Genomic DNA, 27,085 nt, shown 5'->3' on the forward strand with positions numbered 1-27,085 from the left:
GACACAACTGAAATTAGAAAATTGAAGAGAAACATGATTTAGGATTGTTTCTCAAGCATATTTCACTTATAGACAACGTAGTCATTCATTTGGGTTGAGGCTTATTGTCTACCATGCATGAATGGTAGTCTTCCATTAATATATATTTGGGATTTAGCTCATGATTTATCATTTAGCTATTGAAGCACAAGTGTTCTAGTTAAAATATTTCACTATGAAATCGTTGTTTACTATACATTAAGTTATTATCATTATTTTTTCTCAAACAGGAGAAGTTTTTGATTTTGCAAGTGTTTTTGGTTTTATCAAGTGTTCAACAATATTGTTTTTTATAAACCAAAAAAAAAAAGATAACCAAAAAAAAAAAAGATAATTTTTTTTTTTTTTGTGGTTACGGGGCCATCTTCATACCTTATGTTGCATAGTTTTTATTTCTTTTTCATACAGGCTGTTTCTTTTTGTCAGCATCAATTGACCACCCCAATAAAAATCTTATGTCCGTTTCTTATGTCCATTTCTTTTATTGGAGTTTGTGTTTTTGCTTGCTACCTCTAGGACCGTGTGAAAAGGATTAACAAGATGGCCTATGAGATAGATGAGATAAAAAGTAAGCGATATCATATAGCAGCATTTTGATGCAAAATTTCACCAAAAAGCATCTGCGTACAAAAGTTTCATTTGCAATTTTTGCCGTTCAGAAGGCTGTCCTTGTAATCAGTTTTTGCTGTTTTTTATTTTTTGTTTTTTTCTTATCGTTGGTTTCTTATTGACCTATATACATAGCTGTTTTTGCATTTCCAAGTTTCAGTGACATTGTGATCTCAATTGTTGAGAGTTATCGGTGCTTCAAAGGTGATTTCTAGAAATTGTGGTTCCTTATTTATTGAATTTTATTTATTTATTTATTTTCTTGGATTTCAGACTAGTAAGATGGTTGAGATTTTGTGAAAATATGCATTTTATGGATGGTTTGTTGGTTATTTGGATGGAAAGGAGTTCAAAAACTTCAGATGAAAAATCACAAGATGAGGAATTTATATTGGGAAAAATTAAATTGGGCATCATTACGGACTTCTTTAATGAAAGATTCCAAAGATCTTCCATTCTTTATGATTTTCTGATTGGAAAAATGTGGCGTAGTTAGGATTTTTAGTGTTGGGTTATTTTCTAGCTTTGTTTTACTTTTTCACTATGGTGTATTTCTTGTTGATGTAGGACATGGTGGAGATGGAAGCTTTACTTAGTGTCGTTTAGTTCTTTACTAGCATTATTTAGTATCTTCACCAAAGAGCTTAAACACACCATTTCATTTAATCCATTTATTTGATCATTTACTAAGTTTTGAGTGTTAGTTAGCAATTGGTTTTGGTTGTAATAATTGTTGAGCAATATGGTCCCATTTTGAACTCTTTGTTTTGCGTATAAACTTGTCATTTTTCTTTGAAAGAGTAGATCCTTCATTTTGTCGTTGCAAAGAACTTTCTTGAAGCTTAAGCTTCTTTAATGGAAAGAAATCCTTTTCTCCACTTGAATCTTTGAGTTTTCAGAGTTTTCAATTGAAATTAATTTAATATTCTCTGTTTGCTATATCAATTTGGTATCGAAGCATTGGATCTAGCCAAGCTTGATGGCCAACTCTGATGAAGGAAGCAGTGGAGTTGTTGGAACGAGCAGAACAATCAAGCTATTTGGGCATCAATCCATGGTTTAGAACAAAAAATTGAAGCTCTCACCCTTGAAATTTGGTCAGCCGAGATGTTGCTCGGCCTATGCCGGTGCACACCCACCCTTAGATCCGTTAGAATTTCAACTTAGGAACACCAGAACTTATTGATGACACTCCATATCACCCTTCGATCATTGACAACCTTGATTCTGATGATAAGATTGAAGCTGAAATTCAGCAAGGGATGCAACATCAATTTTGTCCTATGTATGGGGAACCTCGTTTGGGACATTATTTTGGGATACCAAATAGGTATGCATTGAACAATGAGACTTCTGAATACAAGATGAAAATTGATATTCCTATTTTTGATGGACCTTTAAATATCAAAACTGTTGAAATTTTTTTGGATTATATGAATATTATTGAGAAACAAGTGAGATTAGTTGCTTATAAGCTGAGAGGTGGAGCCTCAACTTGGTGGGATCAGGTTCTATTGAACCGAAAAAGGGAAGGAAAAGATGCTATTAAAATGTGGCATCGAATGAAGCAATTGTTAAAAGCTAGATTTCTCCTACATGACTATGACCAAATTTTATATTATCAACTCCACCATTGTCAACAAGGAGCTAGAACTATAAATGAGTATGCTGATGAATTTTTTAGGCTCAGTTTAAAGAATAATTCGAATCAAACTGAGAGACAACAAATCTATAGATTTGTATTCAGAAGAAATTGGAGTGTAGCCTTATGAATACACTAGATGAAGCAATGAATGTGGCCAATACTATAGAAAGATAGTGTGAAGTCCCACATTGATTGGAAAGAGGAATGAATCATGCCTTATAAGGTGGTGTGGATACCTTTCCCTTACAATGCGTTTGGACAAAACTGTTAGGACCCGTCTAAAATTCCTCACCAGAACCCTAGACAAGCCCTGATCTCAGGGAAACCCTACCGGACCCTCCAACGGAAAATCCGGCAGAACCTCCCCTAAGGGTTGGACTTACCACAAATTTCCTATACTGAAAACACACTTCTATATACATCCCCTTATTCCTCCCACATTACTACAATATAATTCCACAAATTTGCAGCACTCCAAATGAATAACAGTAAATCAATGCATAATTAATAACTAAATGTCCAATATAGTATACAGAGCATTATACAAATAAATGTGAAATCAATACAATGTCAGAAAGGAAGCAATACAAAATGGAGAGGAAAAAGGGAAAAAAATGCTTCTTGGACTTTCGGCAATGAACTGAGATGTCGGGCTCGCCCGGGACGATCAACGTCTCCCAACCTGGACCTAGGAGAACGGAATTTAAAAATATGAGATGCTAATCATTTCAGTGAGGGACCCTATCTACTGCACAATTATAATATTAATAATATAATAATAAAAGAAACTTAATTAATCGATACCAAACAATAACAAAATTAATAGATAATAATTAATTGAAAGTAATATTTCCTCTCAAAACCCTCACCATCCACTCTGTTGGAAAGGTTTCCCTTTTCAACCATTTTCGCAAAACCCAATATTTTATGCCCCATAAATCAAATAATAATTAATTAATTTAATAAATAATTAAACAATCCAAATACCAATAAAATGTAATGAAATATAATAAAATAAATTTAGAATACTTGCATGAAAGAAATATAACATAAAAGAAGACTTCAATATATAATTCATATAATTTGATTAAATAAATTAAGATAAACAGTATCAGAAATATAATTTAAATAATTATAAATAGATGATAAAACAATTTAAATGTACTTAATTTAAATACGATTTTAAAACCTTTAGGGTTTGAAATTTCTATCTGAAAATTTAAACATAACGCACCACACTATATACCAGTGATGCCCTTCGATACCCAGCGTCCTGAGCACCATCCGGCGGGAGGTTAAAGAGAGAAACTTGCATACGGTGGCTTCGGTATCCCGACAGCGCCGCTGCTTAAACCGTCATCCCGGCCATGGAGGGGGCGGCTTATGGCCAATATCAAACTTGCCTACCCTCGGTCCAATGGCAACTCACGGGAGACATTATAACTTGCGCGCTCATCCACATATACAGTATAGAACACCAGTACTGTATGAGTGCGTCTAAAATAAATAACCAAATTTTATTATAAAAAGGTACGTAATTTTTTCCAAAATTTACAGTGGGAATTATACCATTTTTCGAACTCAACCTCCCACATTTTTCTTTAACATTTCCAGCATAAATCCACCGATAATAATATACAAATAATTTTCTTCCCAAATCATAAAATCAAATAAATAATATTCCAAGGGCATAATTATACAATTTGAAACCACCAAACTTAAACCAATATTTCCTTGAAATATTTAAAATCAAATCATGCCCAAAAATAATATTAAAATCCAAATACAATTAATTAAATGAAAACACCTTGCTCATGCGTAACAAATACAATTCAATCACAGTTTCTTTTAATTCCCAAATATATTCTTTTGGCACCACAACATATATTAAAAACATTATCATGTAGCAATACAATTTATATGGAAATTTTCTTAATATCAAATACATAAAACATATTTGTCAAATATTTAATTATGAAATATTCCAACAATGAAATTTGATAATAATTGCCAAAATCTCAAATTCCTTAAAACCAAAATATTTTATAATGCACAAATATTTAATTCCATTCAATTTTGGCACCAAAATTCCAAATATATATTTACTAAATATTCAACACATCAAACATATTTTTCAAACAACCAATTTACACAAAATATATATATATCTTAACATCCCAAAATAATTTTGAAGGTGGGTCACTCACCTAGAGCACGCAATTAACCTAAGATCCTCCATGGGATCAATTCCACGACGCACATGGCTCCTAGAACAACAATTCACACACAGTCAAATAAAATAATATTTTATTCTGGTAAATAATACCCGGTACCCGGGGGGTTAAACAAAAACGTTAACCAAAATTGACGAGTAATATACCGAATCGAAGCTTGAGTGACGAGGATTACGAATCTGGTCTTACTTCAAGGAGATCGGACCGGTGGTGGCTGGAATCTCGCCGGAAAGCTCTCGGCCTTTAGAGCCTCGATTCTGCCAAACTGTTTCGAATTGGAGGAAAAGGACCCCAGATCTGAGTTCAGGGGGTCAGAATTAGTGGGAAAAGGTGGGTGGTGCAACCTGGGACTCACCGGAATAGTGATTTCTTCGGCGAGCTGTCACGGTCACCGGCAACTGTCGCCGGCGGCGGCGTGTACGGTGGCCACTGATAGTGATTTTCAGCAGGGAGGTAGGTCTCGAGGTGGGTGTTCCAATGGGACCGGTAGTGAGGCAAACGGTGTTCGGAATTGGGAGAAATCTGGGTTTGAAGGTGGCAGCACCACCGTCGGAAAAAGCCCCGATCCGAACGCGTCGCCGGTAGGTTGGCCGTGAAATTTTGGGGGTTGGCCGGAAATAGAGAGGCGCTCCTGCCTGACCAGCACGTGTGGGAAGATTTGGCTGGAAAAGTTTGCAACTCCGATGGCCGGTGGTTCTCTTTCTCACTCTCTCTCTCCTCTCTCTCCCCTCTCTCTCTTTCTCTCTCCTCCCCTCTCTTTTCACACCGGTTTAAGGCCACCGTGGGTGGCACTGTTCACCTACGTAGACCTCTAAGATGTTGACACGTGGTTCACTGTTCATGCACTGTGCATAATTCGAAAATAGAATAAAATATTGCGGTAATTGGAAAACTTCGCATGTCCATAACTTTCAAACCACATGTCCAAATCGGATGTGCCGCTAGTCTACGGACTCGTATCGACGAGTACTTCACAACCATGCATGAGTCAAAACTCAACTTTGCATGAATAAAAAGTCAACTTGGCACCCCTTGGACCGTTTGGACCTCGACTTGTTTCGCTCATAACTTTCAAATCGTAGCTCCGTTTTCGACGTGCTACTAGTCTATGAACTCGTGACAATGTGTACTTCATAATGGTACCTCGGTCAATGTGAAATTCCATCAGGAGTAAAAAGTCAACATTTGACCCTTTAGGTCAACGGTCAATGGTCAAAAGTCAACGGTCAACCTCGGTCAAATTTGAGAAATTTCCGATGTACTTCGGGACGGGGTGTTACAAAAACCATGTAGACTGGGCCCAAAGTGGACAATATTGCATACGGGTGGTCCTGGGCTGTTATAGCTAGTATTAGAGCCAGTACCCGGATCAGTGTGCCAGCAAGGATGCTGGACCCCAAGGGGGGAGGACTGTGAAGTTCCACATCGGTTGGAAAGGGGAATGAAACACGCCTTATAAGGTGGTGTGGATATCTTTCGTTTACGATGTGTTTGGACAAAACTGTGCTGGTTGGGCCCAAAGCGGACAATATCGCATGCAGGTGGTCTGGGCTGTTACAGATAGCAAAGCACTCAAGGAAAGAAACCTTCAAAATGGAAGCCTCTATCTACTTTCTACCATGAAAAGAAAAAACCAAACAACATTCGTAACCCTAGATCCTTTTCAAATCAAGTTTCCAATAGTAACTCCAAAACAAACCTTGAACCTTATAACAAAATTGCTAGGAAATTACCAAATTATATGTAAGACCAGTGCCTTTCAAATGCTTTAAGTATAACCAAGTTGGCCACAGGTCTAGTGACTATCCATTAGGAAAAGTCCTAAATATTCACAAGGAAGTAGACGACCTTGATGAGACTCAACTCATTTCGATGGTGAGAAGCATGAAGAACTTGCATTTCTAGATGGAAACCTTGGTGAACTACTTGTTTGTATCATCTAAAAGGTATTATTGTTAGCCAAACAACTACTTCAAACACAAATGAATGCTATTTTTAAGACTCGGTGCACCATTAATGGAAATGTTTGCGAAGTAATCATAGACAATGGCAGTTGTGAGAACGTGGTCTCCAAATCTTTGGTAAAGGCTCTACCCAATGATAGCTCACCTTCAACCTTATTAGATTGGGTGGATTAAAATGGGGAGTGAAATGATCATCAATGAAGTTTGCATTGTTCCATTCTTTATTGGGAATCACTATAAAGATGAGGTTACCTATGATGTTGTGGACATGGATGCATGTCACCTCCTTTTGGAAAGGCTATGGCAATTTGATAGGAATGTAATGCTAACATATATACATTCTAGTGGCATAATAAAAAGATAGTTCTCCTGCCATTCACTCCAAAATCTTCACATAATGAACCTATTACACAGTAATCCTTACCCATATATCTACAACACCTAAATGGCACCAAACTACTCTATAACTACCTCTCCCATATCCTTTCCAGCCACTAAACCCGATAATCTCATGGCTCTCATAATCTCCAAACCCAAACCTAAGAACATAGGTGTTCCACATCCTTTATGGCCACTTCGTAAAGAATGCCAAGACCTTGCCCTTGCTGAATTGCCAATGGAACTATCACCAATGCGAGATATACAACACAACATTGATCTCCTGCCTAGTGCTAGTATTCCAAATTTAACTCATTACTGAATGAGTTGTAAAGAATACGAGATGCTCTAGGGAATTGTAAATGATTTGCTAGAGAAAAAGATAATAAGAGAAAGCCTAAGTCTTGTGCTCTTCTAGCTTTGCTTATACCAAAGTGGCGATAGTGCGTCTATAGTCAGGTAATTAACAAAATTACAATCAAGTACTGATTTCCCATTTCTTGACTGGAAGAAATGTTGGATAAGTTGGGAGGGCTCTCAAATTTTCTTAAAGTTGGATCTCAAGAGTGGCTACCACCAAATTAGAATAAGGCTAGTGATGAGTGGAAAATAGCCTTTAAAACTAGAGAGGGATTGTATGAATGGCTTGTAATGCCATTTGGTCTATATAATGCACCTGGTACATTCATGAGGCTCATGAATCAAGTGCTCAAGCCATTCCCCTTTGTCGTGGTTTACTTTGATGACATATCAGTATGAACAAATAGCATCATTTAAGCCATCTAAAGCAAGTTTTCCATGCCCTTTGGGACCTTAAATTATACTTGAATATCAAAAAGTATGATGATTGATCAGTTACTATTTTTGGATTTTATAATCAATAAAAACGGTATTCACACCATTCCTAAAAAGGTGCAAGCTATTCTAGAATGGAAATCTCCAACCACAGTCATAGAACCAAGAAATTTCCATGGTTTGGCTACTTCTATAAGAGGTTCATCAAGAATTTTAGTACTTTAGCAGAGCTCTCTTAACTGAATGTTTGAAAAGACAAAAATTCAGCTAGCAATAAGAGTAAGAACTAAATTTCTAGCTCCTTAAACAAAGGTTAACTCAAGACCCTGTACTAGCTCTATCTAATTTTGATAAAGTTTTTAAAGTAAAGACTGGTGCTTCTAAAATTGGCATCGGAGCTGTGTTGACACAAAAAGGAAGATCAATAAAATACTTTAGTGAAAAGCTTTGTGAAGCTAGGCAAAAGTGGAGCACCTATGAACAAGAACTTTACGTTATGGTTTGAGCTTTTGACCATTAGGAACACTATCTAATTCAAAAGTAATCCATCTTGCATAGTGACCATCAGCCTTTGAAGTATCTTAGCTCTCAAAAGAAGTTTTTTGATCTTCATGCTCGCTGGTTACAATTTCTACATAAATTTCATTACCCCTTTCAATCCAACTTTGACAAACACAGCAAAGTCGCATATGCTTTTTGCCGAAATCCTTTACTTCTTATAGCTTCATGGATTGAACTGTCAGAATTTGATCATCTCCAAGATCTTTATCCTACAAATGTTGATTTTGGCGCAATTTGGCAAAAATGCCAAAACCGAGAATATGCTAAAGATTTCTATATCACTAAGAGTTTGCTTTGCAAAGGAAATCAACTTTTGCATTTCACAAATGTCCATTCGATAGCATTTAATTATAGATTTGCATGCTGGTGGCCTCTTCTCCCATGCTGGTAGAGACAAGGCAATAACTCTCTTTGCTGAAAGGTTATTTTGGCCTCATATTAAGTACACCCCATTGCCTGTTCCCACTACAATTTGGGAGGATCTTTTTATGGACTTTGTTCTTGGTTTATCTATACACAAAGAAAGTTTGATCCTATCTATATTGTGGTCGATAGATTTTCAAAAATGGCTTATTTTGTTCGTAGCAAGAAGGCTTCAAATGCTAGCTATGTAGCACAACTCTTTTACAAAGAAATTGTCAGACTTCATGGTGTACCCAAGATTACCACATCTGATTGTGACGTTAAGTTCATCAACCATTTTGGAAAATGGTTTGGTTGAAATTTGGAACTAAACTATAGTATACCAATGCCTATCACCCTCAGACTAATGGGCAAACAGGGGTGGTAAATAGAAATTTGGGTAATATGTTAAGAAGCTTGGCAATTGATAAACCTAAACAGTGGGATACTTTCCTGCCTTAGGTTGAATTTGCTTACAATAGCATGTTGAACGAAATCACTAGTCTTTCTCCCTTTGCTATTGTCTACACTAAACCACCAAATCACACTACAGATTTACTTGTTTTGAAGGAAATACTAAAGTATATAGCTTTGCGGAACAGTATGTGAACTTCCATAAAAAGGTGCAGTTTCACATTTAGAGGGCAGAAGTGCAAAACTGTTGTTGATCATCATTGACATTACAAAACTTTTGGATAAGGGGATTTGGTTATGATCTTCCTTCAAAAGGATTATTTTCTAGCTGACACTTATAATAAGTTCATGCCTAAGAAATTTAGGTGCTTTTCAAGTACTTAAAAACTTGGTGATAATGCTTCCATCTTCGATCTTCCTTCGGAGTTAAAGATTTCTTCTACCTTCGTTGCTGATCTTTCCCCTTATTATCCTCGTGATGATGCTCCCATAGCTCTGTGTAATCTCAAGGATGAGTGTTCTTCTAATGGGGAAGAATTGGTGGAGAAGGAAGCTTTACTTAGTGTCATTTAGTTCTTTACTAGCGTTGTTTAGTCTCTTCACCAAAGAGCTTAAACACACCATTTCGTTTAATCCTTTTCTTTGACCATTTACTAAGTTTTAAGTGTTAGTTAGCAATTAGTTTTGACTATAATAATTTGGTTTGCATCACACAAAACCAGAGAAATAACTGTCAGAGAAATACTTGTCTTATTATCAATATTAGAACAATTTTAGGAATCACTCTTAAAATCCTTAGGAATCACTCTTAAAATCCTTAGGCATCACACCTAAGTTTGGTTTACATTACACAAAACCAAAGAATAACTGTTAGAGAAATACTTGTATTATTATTAACTACAACAATAAGAAACCCCTATCTAGAATAAATCACCTAATAATATTAGGAAATTAAAATAATAAGAAATCTAGATAAATAAGGGAACAAAATAATAAAACTTCCTAAAAACGTAAGGAAACTAAAATAATAAAATAACTCACTAAATTAGGAAATTAAATTAAAATAAGCTATTAGGATCCTTGAAGGTCACAAATAAGCCTATCTTCTCCTAGATGATGCCAAATTAAAGTTTAAGCTTTAGGTCAGGTTTTCCTCTCCTTTGATAATAATCAAAGGTTGTTTCCATCATTCATCACTTGTCCTCTAAAATTTGTAACTCACTTCTGTTTAATAAGTTATGCTCCTGATAAAAAAGGAGAAGAACTGAACCAAAATGTGTATATTAAGCCAACACAAAACATACGTAAGAATCCTTCTCATATGTCCATTTGGATAATAAGTAGATATGAATTCAGGATTCAAATAGAATTTCAGATAAACATCCAAATGTTTATTACCACATTAAGTTTCAACCAATCCCATAAGCTTAAGCTGTTAGGTAGTTTGTGCAGTTCGAAAATGGTTATCATAAAACGAATTTCTTGCCTTTCCCTAAAAGTTTTGTTATGTTGCTTATTGTTCATTTTATTTTGTCATTAAAATCAGTTTTTTGCTTGTAACCTTTAAAAACTTGTGAAAAATTGTAGAGGTTGGCTTGGGTCTTATCGGGTTTGGTGTCATCTTTGCACTATTTGGTCTAATTATTTTCTTAGATCAACCTGGTTGATTTTGTTTTTGAAAAGCAAAAGCCCATTATTTTTCACATTTGCGATATAGATTTCAGATTTTTTGGTTTGCTGGAGTAGCTCCGTTGCTTGGTTGCGCTCTACATTGAGACTTTTTACTAATAAAGCAAATTACGAGGTATGATGAAGAAAGAACTTATGCCGAGTCCATAAGGATGATCATTTTCACAGTTTATAGTATTTATTTTAGTCCTTTAAGAAGTTTGGTTCTTAAGTTTACTAATGAGTTAGACCTCATGTCAATACGAAATCACGAAAATATGAATTAGCTAATTGGCTTGTTAAGTTAGGGAGAAAGCAGCACATCCATCAAATAAAAAGATCAGAAGTAGACTGGTAACACCTTGCTGTTGAAGCCAAAGTGATCAAACTGCATCTAGCTAACTATAAGTCTAAATCGGTTATAGCATCTATTTCATTATTGACCAAGTCTAGTGAATTGGTGATAGCTAAAGGTTTTTAAGTTGAAGTGCACTTACGTTTGTGAAGAGCAATGGAATGTGAATGCTCTAATTGACTGATTGGCAAAGGCATATCATCACTTGAAGGTGATGTGTGGGCTGTATGTGGCATTTTTCCTATAAGTTTTGACCTGCAAAGGTTAGAAAGAATTAGAATCAGATTTTGATACCATGTGGAAATAAAAGTAGACAAAAGAAAATCATCATAGATGTCATATTTAATATTATAACCTCAAGGTACATTACCTCTGAAGTAAATAACCTACATTACCTTTTCTGCTTAACCTTTTTTCATGGTAAATTCTGTAGTTTACAGTATTATGTTGGTTTGGGTGTTAGCTCATAATATCCATATTTTTCTTCACTTCTTTCCTTTTATGACAGTTTGTCTGATTTTATCTATGTTCTCTATTGCATTTAAGGCTTATAAAGGTGTCATGATAAAGCTAGTAGTAAAGAAAAAAAAAAAAAAAAAGAAAAACAAAAAAGAAGAAAGAAATACACTTTGAAGAGTTTATTAATTTTTTTTTTTCTTTTAATTACTTTCTGATTCTACATTTTTAATGATTAAAATTATTGTTGTCCTCCTTGTACGGGAAGATAAACCCGAGTATTTAAATTTTTTATATGAAATGACAGTATTGTTATGACCAGTGCAGTGGACATTTTTATTTCACTTGAATTTCTCAATGTTTTTGGCTTTTCCTATGAGTTGGATTTGCTAGCTGGTTAATGCCTAAGACAGTTGTTGAATCGTTCTATTGGTAATTATGTTGTTAGGGTAGGCAATTCCAGTATGTGTTTTGATCTTTATGGAGACAGAAGAATGTCACTGAAAACCCTTTGAATAGTGAAAAATCTGTGCTCTTGGTATATATCCGCTTTACTTCGGTAAATACCTTATTTTGGTTACGTCCTTTTGTTATTGGAGTATTTTTCTTGCTATTATAGATTTTATACTAATTTTGTTGTAGGTATTTCCTTGTGTACTTTCTGTGTGCTTGTTAATATTTACTTCTTTTATTACATTTCTCATTACTTATAACGTTAAAAAAATTTTGAACATGAACAGAAACAGATCTGCTTGTTTGAATTGCAAATTTTATTACATTTCTCATTACCTATAACGTTAAAAAAATTTTGAACATGAAAAGAAACAGATCTGCTTGTCTGAACTGCACTATGTAAAAATAAATGCATCTTAATGAATATAAGTTCAACATTGATTTTCCTCTTGCTTTTGCAGGGGCAGCTGCTTTTGTTCTCGGGCTCTTTTTCCTTCTTGTTCGGTGGCCAATAGTTGGTATGATCTTGGAAATATATGGTTGTATTGTTCTATTTGGATTAGTTTCTGGTCTAAGTGATAATATTTATATAAATAATTTACTTTTCCTTCTCCATATGTTTACTCACATTAATGTTTTTATTGCAGTTGTTTTTGGCCATCTGTGATGGTGTTCCTCTATGAAATTCCAATTGTGGGATGGATGATAAGGTTCCTATTTTGGTGAGTTTTGTTTATGCTACTTAGTTATTCAATATGCCTTTCTGTTAAGGAGCTTGAAGAATTTCTATTTACTGGTATATTTTTGTAATGAAGATGATGATTGCTTGAGAGAAAAGTTAGAGGAGAGAAAGAACGTGAGCTCTACTTGTGTATTTTCATTCTTTTTCAATGTAACAATAAAATAAAATATTTTTTCTTACATCATAAATGTAATGATTACAATTTGTTATAAAAGCATAAATTTGTATTTTCTCTCTCTTACACTTTCACGCACTCACCCTCTCATCCTTCTAGTTTGTTCTATAACACGTGGCATATAAGCCACTATGAAGTACACCTGTATAGCCTCATTTTGTCCATATTTGCCTTAGCCTCCATGTCAGCACAGCAGGTTATATTCCAACAGTCCTCTGTAACCTCTATACTGAAACAACTCCAAGCTTTTCCCTCAAATAATTGAATCTGTCCCTTGGTAATGATTTGGTAAATATATCTGCAATTTGTTCTTTGGAAGCACAATATGTCAAATCTACAATTCCATCTTGCAAGACCTCTTTGATGAAGTGGTACCTCCTATCAATATGCTTGGTTTTCTGATGGAAGATTGGATTCCTAGTGATGGCAATGGTTGAGGTATTATCACAGTGTAGAGGTGTAGCTTCCACTTGCATTTCACCAAAATATTCCAACACAAATCGAAGCCAAATTGCCTATGCAGTTGCTTCTGAGGCACTTATATATTCTGCCTCAACTGTAGAAAGTGCTACACAATTTTCTTTAAAGCCCATGAAAACACTCCACTTCCAAAACTAAAAGCATATCCAGATGTGCTTTTCATATCATCCAATCACTGCCACAATGTCCCACCAAAACAATTTGTTTTCCCTTGACATATTCTATTCCATAGTCTAAGGTACCTTTGACATACCTTAATACTCTTTTTGCGATGCCAAGATGCTTCTTTGTGGGACAATGCATGAACCTTGCCAGTAGACTTGCAGCAAACATGATATCTGGTCTTGTAGCTATCAGGTATAGAAGACTTCCCACTACTTTTCGATACACCTCTTCATCTGCAGCTCCACTTCCATCTTCTTTGCTCAGTTTCTCATTTGCAACTAATGGTGTGAGAACTGGATTGCAATCTGTTAAGCCAAACTTGTTCAGCAATGTAGAAGCATATTTCTTCTGGTGCACGAAAATGCTGGAACTTGTTTGTATTACTCCCATACCAAGAAAATGATGTAGCAATCCCAAATCTGTCATTTCATACCTTTTCATCATATCTTCCTTAAACCAATGCAACATTTCATCATCATTTCTTGTATACACTATGTCATCAATAGATATGGTTGCAATAATTATTCCTTTTTCTCCCTTAGTTTTTGTATAAAGAGTAGCCTCACTTTGACTCTTTTGAAAACCACCCGCACTGAAATATGCATCAATCTCACTATACCAGGCTTGAGGAGCTTGTTTCAACCCATATAAAGCCTTGTGCAGTTTATACACTTTATCCTCATGTCCTTCAATGACAAAACCATCTAGTTGTTCTACATAGACCTCTTCTTGCAGCACACCATTTACAAAGGCTGATTTAACGTCAAGCTGGTACAATTTCTAGCTTTTGTGAGAGAGCAATCAAGGTCCTAATAGTGTTGAGTCTTGCAACAGGAGTAAAGGTCTCATTAAAATCCAATCCTGGTTTCTGTGCATATCCTTTAGCCACTAACCTTGCTTTGTTCTTCTGAATTGAGCCATCTAGGTTGAGTTTTGTCTTGCACACCCATTTTACACCAATTACAGGCTTATCTGCTGGTCTATTCACCAACTCCCAAATTTTATTTTTCTTAATCATTTTTCACTTATCTGTCATTGCATTGATCTAGGACTGATCTTGTGCTGCCTCATTGTAGTCTTCAGGTTCAATGATATAGTTGTTGTATTTTGCTAGAATATCAGTCAAACTCCTCCATTTCACTGGTGTATGATCAAATTTAGCATGCATTCCACTAGTTTCAGTGTGTGTAGAATCCATACCTTTACTCCCATGTGTATTTGAAATGTTCCTGCTGCTGTGTGTAGCCCTTCTTGAATTAAGCACTCCTTATGCTGACTTTTCTGGTGTATGGTAAGCATCGTCGAATGCTGAATTCACCCCTTGTGAGACTTTACAAGCATCCTTGGTTACTGAAATTAACCTTCTACCATCATTTCTCTCATCTTTGTTCCAATCCCATGAATTTTCTTCATCAAATACAACATCCCTTGATAAAATCAGTCTTTTAGCTATAGGATCAAATACCCTATATCCCTTCTCACAGGTTCTATAGCCAACAAAGATTCCTTTTACACTTTTGGAATCCAACTTTTGCCTTGTCTTAGCTGGTACATGAACATAACAAATGGATCCAAAAATTTTCAAGTGTGCTACCCCAGGTTTTCTTCCACTATAAGCTTCAAAAGGTGTCACACCATTCAAAGCTTTAGTGGGGCACCTATTTAACAAATACACAATTGTATGAACAGCTTCTACCCATAGATAATAGGGCATTTGTTTATCATGTAGTATGGCCTTGGCCATTTCAACAACCACTCCATTCTACCTTTCAACCACCCTATTTTGTTGAAGAGTGCAGGCCACTATCATTTGCATTTGAATTCCCTTAGATTCACACAATTTTATAAACTCAGCAGATAGAAATTCTCCTCCTCTCTCACTCTTTAAACACTTAATTTTAAAACTACTTTGCAACTCAACCATTGCCTTGAATTTTTTAAAATAGATAAAAGCTTCAGATTTGTTTCTTAGAAAGTACACCCCAACCATGCGTGTATAATCATCTAAAAATAGCATAAAATACTTGTTTTTAGCAAGTGTCTCTGCCTGCATTGGTCCACACAAATCAATATGAACTAGTTGTAGTGGTTGATTTGCTCTCCATGCACCATTCTTTTGGAAAACTTCTCTACGCTGCTTTCCAAATTGACAACCTTCACAAACCTTCATCATTTCTCCAAGCTTTGGTAATCCCAAAACCATATCCTTCTTCTTTAGCTTAAGCAAAACATTCAAATGAAGATGTCCCATTCTTTTGTGCCAGGTTTCCACACTTACTCAGCTTGAACTTTTAATGCAACCTACTTTCTCGATGTTATAGTAAGTGGATAGCATCGATTTGTTTTTGCTTCAACTTTCACAACTAGATTTTCCGATGTAGGTCCATCATATACATGACACATTCCACCACCAAATATCAGATAATAGCCATGCTCTTCCATTTGACCAACACTCAAGAGGTTTTCTTTCAAACCAGGTAGATGCAGTACCACTTTGATATGTCTTTTTCCCTTGTCAGTGTCAATCACGAGTGTACCTTTCCCAGCTATGTTCTCTAGTGTTCCATTAGGCATTTGAACCTGTCCAAACAAATTTCTCTTAACATCAATCAATAAATTGATATTTCCTGTCATATGGTTGCTGCAGCCACTATCTATGTACCATTCACTGCTTTTGCTTGAGCCACCAGTCTTACTAGCTGCATAAAACATATTCCCTGTCAATTCCATCTGATTTCCTTCCACTTGTACATTTCCTTGCCCAGTGTCTAAACCTATCATAATTATAGCATTTTAGCTTGCCTTTAAACCTACATTCCCCAAAATGATATTTACCATAGGTTTTACATTGTGGTTTTGAATTGTCTTGACTGCCTCCAACCTGCCATCTATTCCCCCCGTGAACAGTGTTTGCAGCATGTGTGTTTGTCATTTGAGTTCCATGAAACCTTTGTCGAAATTTCTGTTTAGGTTTCCATTTCTTCTCTTTTGAAGACCATGACTTTTGAAATTTAGCTACATTAGCTTGTGTTACTCCTTTGTTTTGTATTTTGGAATTCACAGACAATGTAGAGAATGCTTTCTCTATGGAATCAGTAACTTGCAAGTCAAGTCTCTGCTCTTGACTCTTCAAAATTGCAATTACTTCTTGAAATTCCACCGATGTCAAATCCTTAGTATTTTCTATCACCAAACAGATAGGTTCATATGCTTTTGTCAAGCTGATTAATACCTTTTTAACCATTCTTTCATTTGACAGTGTCTCTCCAAACGTTTTCATCTGGTTTATTAGGTCATTTAGTCTTATAAGGTAATTAGACAGTGTTTCATCATCCTTCATCTTGGTGCATTCAAATTCTCTCCTTAAACTTTGCAATTTTATAGATCTTACTTGATCTCCACCATGGAATTCTTTGTACAAGAGCTCCCAAGCTTCTTTCGAGGTCTCTGCATTTGCTATTCTTGGGAAAATTTGATCAGTAATAGCACCTTGAATAATTCCCAAAGCTTTTGAATCCTTCATTTAAAACTCCATCATCTGTTCATCATCTTCAATTGCTAAGCTTCCTTCAGCCTCTTCAATTTTCCCCTTCAGCTTCCCAGTAGAAACTGGAATTCCTTTCTCCATGAATTTCCAATGCCCAAAGGATTTGAAAATGGTGATCATCTTGATTCTCCAGAACTCATAGCTCTCAACTGAGAATATTGGGGCCCTTGCCTCAGATCCAGCCATTGATGATTCAGATCTGAAGTTCTAGCCTATACTCTTCAATCGAGCTCAGATTTACTCGAGCTCTATTTCCTTTTTTTTTTTTTTTTAAGAACACAGTGTTTACTCCCAACTCAGATTCAACAAGCTCTGATACCATGTTAATGGAGCTTGAAGAATTTCTATTTATTGGTATATTTTTGTAATGAAGATGATGGTTGCTTGAGAGAAAAGTTAGAAGAGAGAAAGAACGTGCGCTCTACTTATGTATTTTCATTATTTTTCAATGTAATAGTAAAATAAAATATTTTTGCTTACATCATAAATGTAATGATTACAATTTGTTATAAAAGCATAAATCTGTATTTCTCTCTCTCACACTTTCACGCACTCACCCTCTCATCCTTCTAGTTTGTTCTATAACATGTGGCATATGAACCACTGTGAAGTACACCTGTATAGCCTCATTTTGTCCATATTTGCCTTAGCCTCCATGTCAGCACAGCAGGTTATATTCCAACACTTTCAAGACCTTTATAGTTATTATATTCCATCTAAAGTCTTATATATATATGTTAATTTGGAAACTGTAAGGAGTCTAAATTGACCGGTTAGTCAAAGCACATGGCATAGATTTTTACCTCATAGCTAGTAGCTTGTTATTACGAATAACTCTTACTGAAATGCTGGCTGCCTTGTTTTTTATATATTATTCAGAAGAAATCTTTTACAGCCATATCTGCCTATCAGTAGATCATCAAGAACACTAATTAGCGTAAGCCTTCCCGTGTGGTCCTTCATTGGGACAGACAGATACGAAAGCATTTAATTTAGGAAAGATATTTTTGCCATTATAACTGCAAAAGATGTACAAGAGAGGAAAGTGATAGCGGCACCTAGGACTACAATGTCCCATATCTGCATTGTGTTGCATTAGTTTCTTTAACGTTAGTTTGATATGCATTGTTAGACCCATTTTGAGATTGATGGTAACTTTACATGTATCACACTCTAATTGTTTGTTAAGTCCTAATTAATTATTCTGCACATCTAAGACCCATTTTCCGCCCTTTATAATAGACGGGCTTACATGTGAAGGGCAGTATTAGTGTTATTAGACTGATAGGCAGTATTCATCACATGATCAGATTCATTTATAGCAATTTAAATTTTTGTTGTTGATGGTAACTTAACACGTTGATCAGTTAAAGAAAATTTGATACTATCTGTTGCAGTAAGAGTAATTCATTTCTGAAAATTCACTGTCAGATACTTAAACGATGCAAAATAGAACTATGGTAATGATGAAATTTTAGAGTTTTTAAGGCTGATTATTGTCTAGGTGAACGTACTTCTAACAATTTTTGACTAGACTAAGAGATTCAAACCTGAAGCCTGGGACCGTTATAGTAAATTCATTTTTCGTGGTACTGCATTTTTATTAGAGTCAAAATGGGATATTGATTTTCCGAAGTTTTTTGGAATTGCTACATACTTGTATCCCATACAATTGACAGGATTTTCTTTGTACTAGTAACGTCATTTAATGGCTCACAGATTCTTCCTCATCCGTCGCGGAGCTTTGATCGGTCAGCTATTCTGTAGATGTTTGCTTATGAAATATGTGTTTATTTTTGTTTTCTAATTTTTTCCATTAAATTTCCAATTATTCCTTGATCCCCTCCCAGAACTTTAGGCAACTGTTTGAAAGATTGACAACTCGACTCAAGAATCATTACTGGATGATCGTAAAAGGGAATAGTAATGCTACCATAGAGCATGAAGTAGTGGAAAATGGCAGGTTTAAGTTTTATCTGTTTATCAGTTATTTCACAATTTTTTCATAAGCGAAAGAAGATGAAAGCATCTATAAAATTCATCATTTTCAGGCTTTTCAGCCAGGCACTATGTCCATGCTAATTAAACAATTTGGCTTTAAAAACTTCAAAATAGTTGTTGAACTATTCGATTACATAAAACTGACTAACAAAGTCTGATGGAGTATATAGAATCTTACGATCTAATTTTATTTATTTATTTATTTCTTTTTCTTGTTACTTTGAAGCTTCATGAACAATGTACACCAGTATGACTATCCTAATTTATATTTATGGTGAGCGCTTACTATCATCCTAGTTTGTGCAACGTAGGTTGAACACGAGTTGCTTCAATATCCTAATTTTGAAGTTTGAAATATTGTTTCCTTGACTCTTCTAAGACCATGCTTGGAGGTTTAAATCCATATGGTAAGAAGGAAAAAAAAATATATATATATATTAATAAGGATTTTAATTTGGGAAAGTTACAAAATACCCCCTTGTGCTTTCCTTAAGTTTAATTTGCCACTCTTTTTTGAAGCAATTTTTCCCCTTTAACTTTGGCATAATATTACCCTATTCATAATACTAATTAGTATTCAAATTGATTGTTTATATAATTAAAACATGTGTAAATCTAGAGCTTTTCTTATCAGGCTTCATAAAAATTAAAAGATAATATTGAAAATATATTTGTTTTAGTTCCCATCCCCTCCTCCTCCTCCTCTTCCTCTTTTTTTAATAAATAATATTATTATTCAAAAAGAGTTTTAATTTAAGTATATTTTATTTATATGATCCAACAATTTTAATAGTTATTCGCTGGGTTGCTAAAGCCGCTCAAAGAAAAGATCTATTATTCCGCTGGGATATTGTGATGCGTTCTGGTTTTTGAAATATTTTATCAATAGATCTTAATGGTTTGATGTACTCTGATTGTGTGTGATGCATGTTTAGTTTATTCTACCCAAAAAAAAATTGATTATTTATTGATCAATTTTTGTCAAAATATATTAATATAACAACAAATTTTAAAGAGGGGGTAAATTGACATTATACGGAGCTTAGGGGGAAATTACTTCCCAAAAAAAAAAAAAAGAACAAAAAAATTTAGGGGTAAATTGAAACTTGGATAAAAATATGGTGTATGTTGTAATTTTCCTTTTTGATTGTTGTTTAGTAGACAAAAATATTATTTAAAAATATGAACAGAATTAAAACGTTATGATATAGTAAGTATACAGTAAAATCTGAAAATAAGGATATTCTATTTAGTAAGACATGGCATCTAAATAATGCCATCTTATTTAAATAAGTTTTGATTATTTTTAATTAAACCCTAACTTTTAATTGGGGAAGCAACAACTTATCAAATTTGCATGAAATCCACCAATAATTGTTATACAAGATTGAGTGGATATTTTTATGTTTAATTGATAATTTAATTTTTTATGTGACAATCAACATTGATGATATGGCTTCCCACATTAGATATCCTTACCATAAGATCCTTATAATGTCATTGATATATCAAAATCCTACAATTACATGTTCAATCTTTATTCGTAAAGAAAAATATTATTTTTCACTATTAATAACCTATCATCAATGGACTGTACATGTTTATATAACAATTGAATAGGTTACCATTAAAAGTTTATTGTCTCATATTAGGTTTTTAGTTTTAAAAACAAAGAAAAATGTATTAAATATAATCAATTAATATTTTCCAAATTTGCATGGGTTTCAATATGATAATCACTAGTTTTGACAAATAGTAAAACTTATTTGTAAATGTATAAATATTTTACTTTTTCTATATGGAATCTAAATACCAATATAGGTTAATGATTTAATTCATCTAGAATTGAGTTTGGCTACCAAAATAGGTTAATGTTTAATTCAATTGGATTTGAATTTGAGAAGTTCTTTTTGCAATTTCAAAATAATTATATATAGTCCCATAAAAGTTAAATTCACCAAAAGCTCCTTATTTTTCTCAACTCTTTATTTTTTATTGTTTGAATTAGGGTGAGATTTTCTTATCCAAGAAGGAAACTTTGGAATTTTTATTGATTTTATAATCCAAAAACATTTGCTTAGGTTATTTGATTTAGAAAATTTGGAAGAATAATTTTGTTAAACTTTAGACTAAAAGACTTATACATCATAAAAAAAAGAGACATCTAAACTAGGTTGGCAATATAGCTTAAGATTTGGTGATGCAAATCCGCCCAAGCCCGCATAACCGACAACCCGCTGGGGTGCTGACCCGATGAGGGTAAAGACCAGGTTGATCATTAGGGCTCAAGCTAAGAGGTTTAAAGACAACCTTTTTACCTTTATCCGGGGGGTAATTCATTATCAAAAGGGCTTGTCCATACCTAAAGATACAAGGCTTGTTTTGATCATACAATTGGTGAAAGCCGATACGGACTCGGGTAGCGGTTTTAGTGCATTTATGGATTCCGGGCAGTGGGAAATGGGTTCAAATCTTCTTGATTCACTTGATATCACTAAGAAGTCATGGGAGCTGGTCAAGACAGAAGCTTTGCTGGTCATGTAAGAGGTGTGCACATGAGAGAAAAAATGGCCGGGTTTTGTTGTATTATTTGCTGGCTTTACTGTATTTTGCTGAGTTGGCTTTTTCCCTTTCCTCCAAGCAAGGGAAACGTGTGGGACTCCATAATAATCTTATTTGGCATCCTACAAAGCATATAGAAGCTGATTTGGAGCTTAAATTGGTCAAAGATTGGTTAAAGTCAACTTAGTCAAAAAGCTAGTATTCTAGTTTCCTAATTTGATTTCTACTTTTTGTTTTAGAAAATTACATTTACTTTTGGTTTTTATTTATTTATTTGCTGGACAAATAAGTTTAGTAAAGTTATTATTTTATTATTTTCATTGTAAATTAATTAATTCCTAATTCAAAATAAGGAACTTAATTAATCTAAATTAGATTAAGAAAGGGTGTGAAATTAGGCAATTTCCTAATTGGATTCTATGTTGGCCAAAATTTCCTAATCTTTTTAGGGTTCTATTTTGTTCATTCAAAGCCTATTTAAAGGCTTATTTTCAATGAAAAATCAAGCTTGAATTTTATACAGAAAATTATTTGTGATATTGGATTCTCTTTGTTCTCTTTGAACACCTAAAACACCATTAGTGAATGAGTGTTTTATTTTTGACTTATCAATAGGATATCCATCACCTATTGTGGCATCTTCATTATATATCAAAGTTTCTAATCACAGGTTAGTTAGGGGTCAAGGTGACCATTAGAACTTGAACTTAATTAGATCCAGGCTAATATAATACAGGTTTAAGTGCAGGTCATCTTAGGTTTGTATCATTTGGTAGTTAACTTCAAGCCTTCTGATACGAACCTAGGTCAACTTGCTCCTAAATCCGTATTGAAATAGCCCGGATCAAAATTAAGTTCAAATTCTAATGGTCACCTTAACCCCTAATTAACATGTGATTAGAAACCTTGGTATATGATGAAGATGCCACAATAGGTGATGGATGTCCTATTGATAAATTAAACTAAAACACTCGATCTCTATTCGATGTTTTAGGTGTTCAAAGGGAACAAAGAAAATTCTTTCTCACAAATAATTTTCTGTATGAATAATGATTTGAATATTATTGAGAAAATAAGGCCTTAAATAGATTTGAGGGACAAAAATAAAACCCTAAAAGAACTAGGACAAATTCGACCAATAAGAAAGATTCCATGGTGTGGCCAAATTTAAGTATCTTTCCTAATCTAATTTAGATTAATTAATTTCTTTATTTTGAAATAGAAATTAATTAATTTGTAATTAAAATAATAAGATATCAACCTTCCTAAATTAATTTGTCCAGCAAATAATTAAATAAAAACCAAAATAAAATACTATTTCCTAAAATAAAAAGTCAAATTTCATATTGGAAAGTAGCTGACTTTCCAAACATGTTGTCTTTATCCAATCACCAGCCAATTTAGACTCTAAGTCAGTTCCAATATGCCATGTAGGATTCCAAATAGGATTATAATAGGTTCCCAGATGTTGCCCTTGATGGGAATGATCAAAGCTTTCTTGAAATGCAAGTAAGGTCCTTTTTAGCACCAAAACAATCAAAATCCGACCATGTTGATCTCTATGGGCAAATGTGTTGTATGGTCAACCTTGCTTCTACCTTGGCATGATTTCATGGTCCCTTACTGAGCTTAATGATGTTCATAAGCTAACAAATCCGTCCCTTGCTGCCCTGAGTCTATCAATGCATCAATATAGCTTCCCGGGTCCATGTCCTCCTTCACAACTTTGATGCACAGCACAGGCCTAGAATCTTCGGGTATAATCATGCCTTCTTAAGATTTAATTACACCTTGAATGAGGCTAACCAGATTATCCTGTCCATGTAAAAATTGGCCCCATCTTCATTTGCACAGGATCACCACCTAGCGGGTTGTAGGTTGTATTGGTACAGGCAAATTCTCATTATTCCCCTCCTCTTGAAAAGGATTTGCCCTCAAATTAAAATCATCACTTGCAGAAAACAGAGATAAGTCACCAACATTAAAGGTAGCACTCACATTATACTCACCTGGTAAGTCAAGCTTGTAGGCTTTTTCATTAACCTTTCCAAAACTTGGAAAGGTCCATCTCTTCAAGGCATAAGCTTTGACTTTTATTGTTTCGGAAACCTCTCATTTCTTAAATGCAATCAAACTCAATCTCCCAATTCATACACTACCTTTATTCGGCCTTGGTTAGCAATCTTGGCATATTGCTCAGTCCTCCTTTCAATGTTTGCTTTTGTCTTCTCATGAATCTGCTTAACAAATTCAGCTTTTTGTTTTCCATCTAGATTAACACATTCACTTAAAGGTAAAGGTGTTAAATCGAATGGAGTTAAAGGATTAAAACCATAAACAATTTCAAATGGAGAATATTTAGTAGTAGAATGTATGATTCTATTATAACAAATTCCACATGCGGCAAACATTCCTCCTAAGTTCTATTCACTACTTTAGTTTGACCATCAGTTTGTGAATGACAAGTAGTAGAAAATAAAAGTTTTGTGCCTAACTTAGCCAGCATTGTTTTTTGAAAATAGCTTAAGAACTGAGCATCCTTATCCGAACAATTGTCCTAGGCAGAGCATGAAGTCTCACGAAAACTTCCTTAAAGAACAAGTTAGTTACATGAGATGCATCATCAGTTTTATTACATGTAATAAAATGTGCCATCTTAGAAAGTCTATCAACTACCACAAAAATTGAATCTTTCCCCATCGTAGACCTAGGCAAACCAAGTACAAAATCCATAGACAAATCAATCCATGGATGTGATGGAATTGGCAATGGCATGTGCAAGTCGAGCGGTTTCAATTTGGACTTTGATTTCCGACACTTAAGAATCTGTCACATATCCTCTCCATATCTCTCCTCATATTCGACCAATAAAAATGTTCTTGCAATATGGACAAAGTTTTTACAACATGACCTTCCTTAACAAGTAATTCCTTGATGTTACAACTAGGCATACAATCTTGACTTTCCTAAAACAAATACCCCTCAAAGATGTAAAATTTATTATAGCCTTGTTCAGCACAATTTCTATATACTTCACCAAAGTCACTATCATGCTCATAAAGTTCTTTTAATGGTTCAAAACCAAGCAATCTAGCATCTAAGGTTGAAAAAGAATACATACCTTCGGGATAATGCATCGGCAACCACTTTTTCCCTACTTTTTTTTGTAGCGGATGACATAAAAAAAAGTCTCAATGAATTCAATCCATCTTCCATGCCTACAATTAAGCTTCCATTGGCCTTTGATATGCTTCAATGATTCATGATCCATGTGAATCACAAACACCTTCGGCATTAAGTAATGTTGCCATGTCTCCAAAGTTCAAACCAAAGCATGCATTTCTTTGTCATAGGTTGGATATTTTAATGTTGCTTGATTCAGCTTCTCACTAAAGTAGGCTATAGGTCTTCCTTCTTGCATCAATACAGCTCCAATACCTTGAATGTCACATCTATTATGTAAGATGTTTTCCCTTTGCATTTGATCTTCATCGTTGTACATGGTCAATACTCTTCTTGCCACCAAGCTTAGTTTGGCCCATGGAACTTGTGGTGTTTGGTTTCACATGTTCTTCTTCAATTTCTTTCTCAACAAGTTCAGTTTCAGCTTCGGATTCCTCACTTTTGGATTCAAACTCACATTACCTTTCAGCACCATAATTCTTCTATTTGGGCATTGATTGGTAATATGTCCTTGGCCTTGACACTTAAAACACATAATATCATAAGTTCTAGATGGTTGAAGATCAGCTTTACCTTCGAATTTTTATGTTTGCATAGGTTCGGGTCTTGTATCTCTTTTTCGGTGATTGGAGCTCTCCTTTTCTAGTTTCGATTTTGACCTTGATTCAAATGAGTGATAGCTTCTCCAAACACTTGAGCTTGACCTCCCACTGCTTGAAAACCCTCTAAATAGTGAGCTAGTACCCCTTCTCTTAAGTTGGTTCTCAATTTTAATAGCAACATGCAACATCTCTTTTACTCCACATATTATTTTAATTCCACTTGGTTTTCTATCTCTCGGTTTAAGCTTCCCAAAAACCACGCCATTGTTGCCTCGCGGTTCTCATTCATGCTTAACCTCATCACGAGAATCTCCATCTTCTTGTAGTAGTCCTCCAAGGTCCTACTTCTTTGTGATAAAGAGTGTAGTCTTTGATGCAACAACCTATGGTAATGGCTTGGTACAAACCTTTTCCTCATGGCTCCTTTAATTTGTTGCCAAGTGGTTATTATTTTATCACCAACTCTTCTTTGGGTACCTTGATCATTATTCCACAATTGTAATACATAATGTCCAAATTTCAAAGTGGCCAACTTAACATTTTTAGCTTCTGAATAGTTATGACAATCAAAGATCATCTCCATTCATTCTTCCCATTCTAAGTATGCCTTCGAATCACTCTTTTCGAAAAATGGTGGTATGTTGACCTTAATATTTCCAAGGCATCATCTTTATCTAGGGCTTGTCATCCACGGTTTTGTCTTTCTAGGAGTGCAAAAATATCTTCGAACTCTTCCTCAAGGTTATCTCTAAAGTTACCTCTTTCAAATTCTTCCCTAAAACGTCCGCTGCCTCTTCGACCTCGACCACGGCCTCCATGGGGTTCATGCCTTGGTTCAGTCCTCATTGTGAATGTTCAAATCTGTCCATTCTTTGATCAAGTTGATCAAAGTGAGCATTCATCTTTTGTAGTTATTCTAAAGCTGCCAACATGTCGGTAGGTTTTCCTCAACTTTCCGTTGCTCTAGATTCTCCTTTGAATCCCACAAATTTGTCTTCAAGATATCTTAATGACTCTCCTCCTTTTCTTATTTTTGAATCTGTCGTGTTTGTGAAATAATAAAAGAAAACCTTACCAAATTCACTCCCTCACCTGTATCACTCATATAAGGTCTCGACACTTGTGTTTGTACACTAGTTTAAGCTTTTGACCCTCTTTTAAGCTCACACTCTCTTGCCTTTTTCCACTCAATGAATTATCACAATGTTCTATTAAAACACACTCAAAATAGCAATTAAATCACAAATATGTTCTAATTAAACCTATCAATAAAACAAAACAAGTGGCAAGCAATTTCTGAGTGAATTGATAAAACCTAGTCTCGGCTTTACTAACAAAAAACAAGGAAAATTAACAAGGGTAACTTTTGGAATTAGCAAAGAAACAAACCAGAATATTAATGACCAAAAATTCAAAGATAAAATTTGGAAAAAGGATTCAACAATTAATCAGAACACAATTCAAATAAGGTATGAGATAGTTGTTGGTTGTAGTTCTTGTAACTTAGGTCTTTGTTTAAAACAATTTTAATCCAATCAATTTAATGCTCAAAATCCAAACACCCAGCAACCAATATTGAATAAATAAACAGAAACTCAATAGTTTCAATTTCATTTCCCAAAAGAAAACAAACTCAATTGTCAATCTCTCAAAAC

The 27,085-nt window shown here is 34.7% G+C and overlaps 2 protein-coding genes across 3 annotated transcripts in view; one reads left to right on the plus strand and one right to left on the minus strand.

Moving 5' to 3' along the window:
• Positions 1–18,967, plus strand: part of LOC107434129 (vesicle transport protein GOT1) — a 48,896-nt gene extending 29,929 nt beyond the window's left edge. Inside the window, exon 9 of one of the 2 annotated variants that reach the window (XM_060815216.1) lies at positions 18,933–18,967. The gene's annotated coding sequence lies outside the window, so the exon portion shown is untranslated. The remainder of the gene's footprint in view (positions 1–18,932) is intronic. The other variant, XM_060815217.1, reaches the window with a different exon arrangement.
• On the minus strand, positions 15,837–17,058 carry LOC132803084 (uncharacterized). Its single transcript, XM_060815323.1, has 2 exons — positions 16,371–17,058; positions 15,837–16,309 (listed from the first exon to the last, which is right to left on the minus strand). The coding sequence occupies exons 1-2, from the start codon at positions 17,056–17,058 to the stop codon at positions 15,837–15,839; spliced, it is 1,161 nt and encodes a 386-aa protein (XP_060671306.1).
• Positions 18,968–27,085: the final 8,118 nt, after the last annotated feature.

This window comes from Ziziphus jujuba, chromosome 3, assembly GCF_031755915.1.
Source record: "Ziziphus jujuba cultivar Dongzao chromosome 3, ASM3175591v1".
Taxonomy (NCBI): domain Eukaryota; kingdom Viridiplantae; phylum Streptophyta; class Magnoliopsida; order Rosales; family Rhamnaceae; genus Ziziphus; species Ziziphus jujuba.

Excerpts from the sequence above, each read along its gene's own strand:
- LOC132803084 (XM_060815323.1), bottom strand. The coding sequence starts at position 17,058 with ATGAAGGATTCAAAAGCTTTGGGAATTATTCAAGGTGCTATTACTGAT. Across the intron at positions 16,310-16,370 it reads ACCACAATGTAAAACCTATG|GTTTAGACACTGGGCAAGGA; the intron begins GTAAATATCATT and ends TAATTATGATAG.